The 9,564-nt window shown below is 35.9% G+C and overlaps 1 protein-coding gene across 2 annotated transcripts; it reads left to right on the top strand.

Moving 5' to 3' along the window:
- The first annotated feature begins 576 nt into the window (after positions 1-576).
- Positions 577-8,926, top strand: LOC11440646 (DNA repair protein recA homolog 3, mitochondrial). Of its 2 annotated transcripts, none has more exons than XM_024776316.2 (8): positions 577-833; positions 921-984; positions 1,806-2,023; positions 2,417-2,504; positions 2,787-2,965; positions 3,243-3,389; positions 4,281-4,415; positions 8,176-8,926. In XM_024776316.2, exons 1-8 carry the CDS (start codon positions 768-770, stop codon positions 8,557-8,559), a joined length of 1,281 nt encoding a protein of 426 aa, XP_024632084.1. In that variant the 5' UTR covers positions 577-767; the 3' UTR covers positions 8,560-8,926. The 2 variants fall into 2 exon arrangements, with proteins under 2 accessions (XP_024632084.1, XP_003595205.1); XM_003595157.3 differs by having other exon boundaries at positions 580-833; positions 2,787-2,959.
- Positions 8,927-9,564: the final 638 nt, after the last annotated feature.

Genomic DNA, 9,564 nt, shown 5'->3' with positions numbered 1-9,564 from the left:
GGCCGAGTGGTAAATTCGAAAGACTCTTACATAATTAAAGTAAATTGAAAGGTACCATTAATTCTTGTGATTGCTGGTTAACCAAAACCCTGTAACTTGACTCTATGAAAAACTGAATGTGGAAAATGTTGCAATTAAGCAAAATCACCATATCAAACACACAAACAAAAGAAACAGAATAAAAGACAGTCAAACACACAAACAAAATTCAATATTGGTAGCAGAAATGCATATCAAATAACATGATAGCATGAAGATAAGCTTTCTGAACTATTCATTATATCATGATAAATTTTTTAAACCGGAGAGACATAATAATAATAATAATGTAATAACTTCTAAAATTTCGCCAAAATGACCCATTCTAAGACCAGTTCCACTTAGATGATTTTGAGTTCGACGACTTTATTTCTATCTATCTTCTAATCAATTATCCTTTATTATGTAAATGATTTATTTATTTATGTTTTTTATTCAATAAATTAGTAATTAGAATTCCCTTTTTAACGCGAACAATGCATTGTCGTTGAACTACGCTGGTAAATAATATTTCTCAATGCACTAAAGCCACTCAAGTATTTTTTTTGTGGGACTAGAATGAAAAATATCCCGACACAAAATGGCCTCGAGAATGAAAAATAAAAATGGAGGGAAAATAAATGTTAAACCCTAATGACCAGTAAACTCAAATTCGTGGTACATGTCTCCATGCAACTTCAACCAAATCAAATAGCAAAATAAAGAAACCATTTTTGTGCTTCTATTCCATGGCGAGGCTTCTCCGAAGTACCTTTTTCCTTAATCGCTCTTTCTTCCACCATCACCTTCCAACGGTAGTACATTTTATTTATTTATTTATTTTTAAATTTGGTTACTTATTTTATGAACAACGAGTGATTTATTGACCCTTTTGTTTGCAGCGCTTTTGTTCCAAAAATGGAGTTTTGGGCACATCTCAAGTTTTGAGCTTTTCAACCAATAAAGGTTTTTTAAACTTTTTTCCCCCTTTCAGTTTTTTGCTTCACTTGTCTGAACCCTAAAAGCTTAAAAACTCAATAATTGTATTCAAAATAAGTCTTTGTGCTGTAATTGGAATTATAATTATCATGAATATGGTGTTGGCTTTTATGTAACAACACCTCAAATTGAAGACGTGTACGGTGTCATAGCACCGATCGTAGCACCGATATTTTTGATGGAAGGTGTGTTTGGTTTATGGCGCACATCTGTGTCCGACAGTGACGCGTGTGATTACAGCCAATTCCGTCATTTTCTCAAATTACTATCGGTGTGGACATGTCCGTGTATGGGTCGGTGCTTCATTATCAGTGTCGATGTGTCAATGTCGTGTCTGATGTTCTTGTCTGTGCAGTGCTTCATAGCCGGTGTCTGACACGTGTCGATTGTCAATGTTTGATACCAACACATGTAGTTACATTCAATCATTTCCATTTTCATAAATTGTTGCTAGTGTATGTGGTGTGTGAGGTGTCCGCATCTTGGTTTGTGATTCATAGGTTGACTTAATGGTCTAATGTCTCTAATGTAACACTGTGACATGAGTCAGTGATTCTTATTCATTTTGTTGTGTTTAATCTAGAATTTGGTAGATATTTGTTGCTGTTTTAGTATTATGTGAACCAAACTGGAATTGAAAATTTTGGACTTTTTGATTTTGCTAGTTTTGTTGTGTATTATAGTCATGGTATTACAAATATTGAATTAGGTGTTTGTACTCTTTCCCTTTGTTGTGCTGATTTTAAGTTAGTAACATGTTTTTGTTTTCATATCTGATATATGGGAAGGTAAGAAGCGCTCTAAATCAGATGGAAGTGACTCGGGTGAAGAGAACATGTCTAAGAAAGATTTGGCCCTACAACAAGCCATGGATCAGATCACCTCTACATTTGGAAAGGGATCGATCATGTGGCTTGGTCGTACTGTCTCACCCAAAAATGTACCTGTGGTGTCAACCGGTTCTTTTGCTCTTGATATAGCGCTAGGAATTTTCGGTCTTCCCAAGGTATATTCACATCTTTTAATTTTGTAGCACCTGAACCAACATTGGACCCTTTTGTTTTTAAATATAAGTTGCTCTCACTGATGATTAAAGTTTTTATTTTTGGCTCAGTTTGTTAAGATTCATCCCACACTTCTAATTTATCTAATCCATAAAAAAAGATGGTTATTACTGTTTTGTATGGCCATCACTTGTTAATCTTCTTGACTGAGTGTCTGGGTTTTGAATTTTGATAGTTTACTCCAAATATTTTGTCTGGTTATGAGATGGTACTTGCATTTTTGCTTTCAAGTATAATTTGATATATGCACTGAGCAAGAGTGAAGAGAAGATGAATCGTTTGTTTCATTATGCAACATATATGCATTAATTATTAAACACAACTGATGTCTGTAGGGACGTGTTGTGGAAATATTCGGTCCAGAGGCTTCTGGGAAAACAACTCTTGCTTTGCATGTTATTGCAGAGGCGCAGAAGCAAGGAGGTATTCATTATATGCAATTTTTGAAGTGATAATTGTAATGTTTATACTTCTGGTTGTATTAGATTTGGCATTAGCATCTCAACTCTTGCCTTGTCTTGTCTATGGTATACACGACCATAATAGTAATGTAGTAATCATTGCTACGGAGCCAGTCACATTTGTTCTGCTAAGGATTTGTGTTCAACGAGTTTAATAATGATGAAAAATAGGCCTGTATAATATATTTGTTAGTGTGGTTAACTTGTTAAGAATATCTATTAACCAGTAAGTTTGTACATGCAGGCTATTGTGCCTTTATTGATGCTGAGCATGCACTTGACAAGTCACTTGCAGAATCTATTGGCGTAAATACTGAGAACTTGCTTCTCTCACAACCAGATTGTGGTGAACAGGCACTTAGCCTCGTGGATACCTTAATTCGGAGTGGTTCGATTGATGTCATTGTTGTCGACAGCGTAAGTGTGAGAGACTCCTTTTTTTATCTTTTAACAATAATCCTTATGTGTGTGCGCGCGCGCATGGATCATGAAATAATTCTGTTGTTACTTTTGTGCCTTGAATGATGTATTTAATAACTTCTCAGGGTCCTGAAATATGTGATGTTGATTCAGGTCTGGAAGCAACACATTTCTTATCTCCCTCTTTTTCCTTGATGTGGGGTCTTGATTAAGTTATTGGTATCTTGATTCTTGTAATTGAGTAAATGAATTTAACTTTTTACCCTGTCTCCTCTTATAGGTGGCTGCTCTTGTTCCTAAAGGTGAGCTTGATGGTGAGATGGGTGATGCTCACATGGCAATGCAAGCTAGGTTGATGAGCCAGGCTCTTCGGAAATTGTGCCACTCCTTGTCACTTTCACAGTGTATATTGATTTTTATAAACCAGGTATGAGGCACAGTTGCTGATTGCACTGTCATAGTATTTTCTCGTGGTTAAATTATGCATATAATTTTTTTTTTCTCTGTAGCAATTAGGATGCATAGCAAACATAACTTAACACTAGCTTGTTTGCGTTGATACTAAAATTCAGTTCCCTCTAGCGTTGTTTCCTATTTAATGCTATTTCCTAGCTACATTTTGATCCTGTTTCTTTTTTATCAGTCTGACTCTGCATGTGTGCAAAGTTTAGTGAATGTGTAAAATTTGAAGACTAGAAATCAAAAGCTTAAGCTACCTGGCCTGTAGACATTTAGTGCTTCTTATAGTAGCAGAATGATTATATGGAAATTAAGGAACATGAAATTTCATTGCTGGTAGTTACCTAAATAAGAAGATGAAATTTATTGATGCATTTTATAGCTTTCCTGATCATCTAAATTGTTTTTATGTGATACTACTACTCTATTCTTGTCATTTGGTGTGGCGGTTTTCGTTTGCTGGTTTATGAATTTTGTAGTGTTGTGGAGATTGACCTTACTCTGCTCCTAGGGATGTTTTTGACATTAATTTTTTTATCACTTTTATTTAGATATTGTGTGAGAATATACATATCTTCTATTTTTGGTATGATTAATTAATTTTAGAGGAGTGCTAGCAACACACATCCCATCACACTTTCTATTGGTCCAAATTAATATGGGTCCCACCAAATTATGTGGGTCCCACCAAATTATGTGGGTCCCATAGAAATTTGGTGGGACCCATATGACTTTTAACCAATAAAAGAGAGTGTGTTAGAGAGTTCGTTCTTAGCATTATTGTTAATTCTATTCCACATTATCTGAGGGGAAAACTTATCTTCTAATTGTGGAAACTATATTGTCTATGCTTCTCCAGGTAAGGTCGAAGATTTCTACTTTTGGCGGATTCGGTGGGCCTACTGAAGTTACTTGTGGTGGTAATGCTTTGAAATTCTATTCTTCTGTGAGGCTAAATATCAAAAGAGTAGGGTTTGTCAAGAAGGGTGAAGAGGTACAGTTCATCTTTCGTTGCTCGTCTATTGCTTCTTGTTCTGGTATTTCCATGCCTGTTCAATTATAATGGTTTAAAAAGAGTTATGAATTGCTTACAATACCATTGCTATCGTGCTGTTGCATTGCATTCCTCGTCTGCGTCTTTTCTGGCCAACCCCTTCATTTTCTGGCCGACTATCAACCAACTCAACATATTCCTTCACACTTTATTTTGTTCACATTGTCCTAATTTTTGTCTAATGTGCATTCTGTTTTGTTATACTAATCCCATCATCTTCTCTTCTTTCTTTAATAACTTCACTCCTACGCTCTTATTGCTCGGCGATGATGCCTTAGATTGATGGTGATTGTGTGGTTCAACTTTTGATTATTAATTATAATTGTCTTTAAATTTGGATAGATTTTTCTTTTTAACCATTTATGCATAATATAAATTATTTCTCCTGTATCTATTTTTAGTTGTTAAAGTTAGTTTTTTGTTGTGGGTGGGGTTGAACCCACAACCTCCCTTACCCCAACCACCTTATAACTTCCATTGATCTTGTATCCATGATTTTTGGTATAGCAGCCATTCTGGTGTCCACTATTATGCTATAACATTTTTGTGGTTGGTTGCTCTATGCTACAATACATAAGCTTTGTTGAAGTCACAGGGTTTCCAATCGCAATAGGGGGGGGGGGGGGGGGGGGGGGGGGGGTCAAGAGAGAATAAAGGGTTTGAATTATATTATTTCTATGTTTGTACTCCCTCCAGACTTGGTTATAAGCATAAAAGTGTCTATATCTGTTGAACTTAAATCAAATATAAACAAATCTATCCACATTTATGTTATTAATCCAAAAGTACCCTAATTTAAGTCTTGAATGTTTTGAGTAAATGACCATTATATTCAGAGTAGGTTAGTAAATGTATTTCTTTTTTACATGAAATAGATTTCCTTCCTTTTCTGGGCCAGCATCAGTGCAAGAGGTTTGTTTCCCATCAACACCCAATTTTAATGCTAGAACTAATGCGCATCCATCAAGATTAAAGGACGTATATATGCAACATTATCTCAAGCAATCCCTTGAAAATTGTCAAGTTTGTATCAATTTAAGGACTAGAGTGCAAGGACGTAGGGAGGGATGGTGTGTCAGGTGGCGCTTCTTTTCCTTAGTTGATAGGAACATGAATGATTGCCAATAAATCAAGAGATACTTCTGAGAAAAATGACTTGCCGGTTTGGAAGAAATTTATAGACTCTTGGTTCAACGTGATTCCCAGATTATTGCGGATTATTCTAGTGGAGCTTCTATTTCCTTTTCCAGTATAGCCGAATTCAATATCCATCAAGAAAGTCTAAAAACTGCATTTACACCACACCCTTCCCTGATACTTTGGGATTTCAGTGTGCAACTACTGCTGGTATTGGACACTCCTAGTCACAATTTTAATGCAAAGAATTATGAGCATATCATGAGGTATCATTTCATTATTAATGCATAGAATTATGAGCATATCATGAGGTATCATTTCATTAAACTGCTGCAATATTTGGAATGGTGCATTAATTCGTATGAGAAGATTCTGGAACTGATAGCCAGCACCTGAATGATGTATCTCACAATCAAAACCCTCTCTAATATACACTTCTTGCATTATATCATAAATTCCTTGCTTACCATCATGGCATTACCCGCAACTCTTGTTCACAACGCTTGCCACACAAACACTAACCAAACAAATACCAACCCTGATCTCTTAGATTTCTGCTTTATTGGTAGGCTTCTATTAACAAGCCTATTTTCACTTCAATAATTTCAAAGACAGAATGACTTTTCTCTGGGCAACCTGAGTACAAGGTGGACATCTCCATGATGAACACCAATCGTTTCATGTTTGAATTTTACCATCAAGGAGACATGGAGCGGATTTATCACAGTGGGTCATGGCTGTTCGATAATTTTCCTTTTGTATTGCGAAAGGTTACCTTTGGCGAGGATCTAGCCACTATGCCGTTGGATACGACTAAAATGTGGATTCAGGTGCACAACATACCTTTCAGTTTCATGACGGAATAGATGGGGAGTTGGCTTGGAAACCATGTCAGTAGTCTTGTGAAATATGACTTCCAAAATAATTTTGGAACCTGGAGAAAGTATATGAATTCGGCCATACTGGAAAAGGAAATAGAAGCTCCACCAGAATAATCTGGCACATCAAGCTGAACCAAGAGCCTATAAATTCCTTCCAAGCTGGCAAGTCATTATTCTCAGCAGTATCTCTTGATTTATTGGCAATTATGTTCCTATCAACTAAGGAAAAGAAGTGCCACCTGACACACCATCTTTTCCTACCTCCTTGAACTCTAGTCCTTAAATTGATACAAACTTGCCAATTTTCAAGCGATTGCTTGAGGTAATGTTGCATATATACGTCCTTTAATCTCAATGTATGCGTGTTAATCCTGGCATTAAAATTGGTGTTAATGGGAAACAGACCTCTTACACTGCTGCTCTCAGAACGAACTTCACGTCTGATTTAGTGAACTCTGATGTGAAGTTTATCCAGAAACATGCCAATGGTGTTGCTTATAGTTTTAGCTTGAGTAGCCCCACGTTATTCAATTTTTTTAATTGTTCATAGTCAATGTAATTCCACATTGAGCAGTTACTCTACAAAGTAGCTTTAGTGTCTCTGATAAATGTGGTATGCTTTTCGTTAAAAGCCTCATTTTAGTGGTATAATAATTTATATTGCAATGTGGACAGAGACATCAGAATTCAAAATTTCAGACCAAACTTGTTAGTTTTGAGGAAGACCTTTGGTAAAACTGTAAAATGCAAAATGCATTGTATTGGGTTGGTTTATTAAAACTTATCTATTAACATGAACACTTGTGATACTCTTGGGAGATCTTATGTAAACAACTTGTGACATGTCAATAAGCTGTTTTCAGCTTTTTTTCAATAAGCTTTCTAGGGTAGCTTATGAACACAATTCATAACTTATACGAAAACAATATGAATTTATTTCATCTTTTGTTGTAAAAATAGTTCATGCATAAGCACTCCTATGATTAACGCTTATCCAAAATAGGGCCTAAGTACTATAACTGTCTATGTGGTCCCGGCCTTTTGATTGATGGATCTCTTTAAGGGGGAGCCTTGGCGCAATGGCGAAGTTGTTGTCATGTGACCGAAAGGTCACGGGTTCAAGTCTTGGAAACAACCTCTTGTGTATAAACAGGGTAAGGTTGTGTGCAATACACCAAATGATGGAACCCCTTCCTGGACCCTGCGGATGCGGGAGCTTTGTGCACCGGGCTTCCCTTTATTTATTCATTGGATGCAAATTGATATAATGCTAACCCTCAAACTGGTCAGCTTCCCTAGATATATATCTTGGATAGGTCTCTTTTCACATTTGTTTGATCTTTTGTTTGTTATATATCTGTCAGTACAAAATTTTGCATCTTTGGATCTTAAGGGTGTGTTTGGATTGAGGGTTTAGGAGGGGAAGTGAGGGGATGGTTTGATTTTCATTTTTAAATTACGGACACTATGTTTCTTCAAAAAAAATTACGGACACTATGAAATGTTTTTTAAAAAGTTAGCATATTAACATGATAAACAATCATATAATACTCCAATCACACTTAATTTATTTTAGAAAATCAAACCCTCCCCTCCCTTCCCCTCCTAAACCCTCAATCCAAACACACCCTAAGATTTCTATGAATGCATTAAGGTCTAATTAATGGTACTTTACTCTGCAGACTGTAGGAAGTCAGGTTCTTGTCAAGGTTGTGAAGAACAAGCACGCCCCTCCATTTAAAACTGCACAATTTGAGCTTGAGTTTGGCAAGGGCATATGCAGAGAAGCAGAGATTATAGAGCTGAGCATAAAACACAAATTCATAAAAAAGAGTGGTTCGTTTTACGAATATAATGGCAAGAATTACCATGGCAAGGATGCACTAAAAAGTCACCTGATCAACGGCGATGGCTTACAAGATTTAACTACAAAGCTTCGAGAAAAGCTTCTCAATGCTGAGACGGAAACCGTTTCAGAATCACAAGAGATGGTTGGAGATGTTACGGAAGAAATGTTATCACCCGATTCTACTGATGAAGAAACTGCTGTTGTTGCAGAAGCTTGAATTTACACATAATCTTGAACACAAGTTAACAACTGATGCACTCAAAATGAAGGTGGCTTTAAAACGCAGCTTGTTTTGATTTTGGACTGACATTATTCCTTACAGCCACTTGGCACATTGCCTTTGTAAATTAGATTTCTTTTTGTTGGCAATTTTATGATGGCCATGAGTCACGTGGCATGTCAAAGTTTTGTGGGTATGGAATCAAGTTTTGTGACTATCTCTAGTTAGGAATCAAGTGTCAATGCTAGTCAAGATTTTATTGTGGATGAGTCATGTCTCAAATTGCAGTATTGGTGCATATATCTCATTCTGGCATATGATTTTATTCTGGGTAATGCTATTTGTTGCGATGTTTCAAACTCAAGCCTGCTGCACCGCTTTTCCAAAGTATCGTCTTGTTTAAATCTTGTATTATCTCTACGTTGAAGAGAGCGAGTGTTGATTAATTACCATTAATCTCGATTCTGAACCAATTTGAGACTTTTTGGTGTAATGCTTTGAAATTGAAGCTAAGGTTAATTTATAAACTACTTCCCTCAATTCACCTAGACATCATTTAATCAAAGACAAAATCATAAAGACTTGGATGCCTTTTAATCAAGACAATATCATAAAGACTCACACAAGATCCAAAGCGGACAATAACTTGAAGATGCGGTGTAGCAAACTTGAGTTTGGAACATCAGAACATCGTTGCACTATGTAAGGAGGCCTATGCCACACACAAGGTCTTAGCCTAGGCTAGATCTTGAAGATTAATTGTACTACAGGATCATTTTTTTAAAAGTGATTTAAAAATATTTGAAATTTGTAGACAAACCTTTTTGTTTTGAATTTTTTATATAGGAAACAAGTTTGAAACTATTAGACCATGATCAAACTGAAAAGGATTTCAATTTTTTTTTCCGTTTATAGTAAAATAGAAGAAAATTACAATATTTTTTTCCAACCGTTTGATTACTTATTGTTTTTACAAGAGCTATGTAGAAGAACTTTTATATA

The sequence above is a fragment of the Medicago truncatula genome, chromosome 2 (genome assembly GCF_003473485.1).
Source record: "Medicago truncatula cultivar Jemalong A17 chromosome 2, MtrunA17r5.0-ANR, whole genome shotgun sequence".
NCBI lineage: Eukaryota > Viridiplantae > Streptophyta > Magnoliopsida > Fabales > Fabaceae > Medicago > Medicago truncatula.
Note: the sequence above shows the minus strand (reverse complement) of the source record. Positions and strands in the feature narration are given on the sequence as shown.

Excerpts from the sequence above, each read along its gene's own strand:
- LOC11440646 (XM_024776316.2), top strand. The coding sequence starts at position 768 with ATGGCGAGGCTTCTCCGAAGTACCTTTTTCCTTAATCGCTCTTTCTTC. Across the intron at positions 834-920 it reads TCCACCATCACCTTCCAACG|CGCTTTTGTTCCAAAAATGG; the intron begins GTAGTACATTTT and ends TTTTGTTTGCAG. Across the intron at positions 3,390-4,280 it reads TATTGATTTTTATAAACCAG|GTAAGGTCGAAGATTTCTAC; the intron begins GTATGAGGCACA and ends ATGCTTCTCCAG.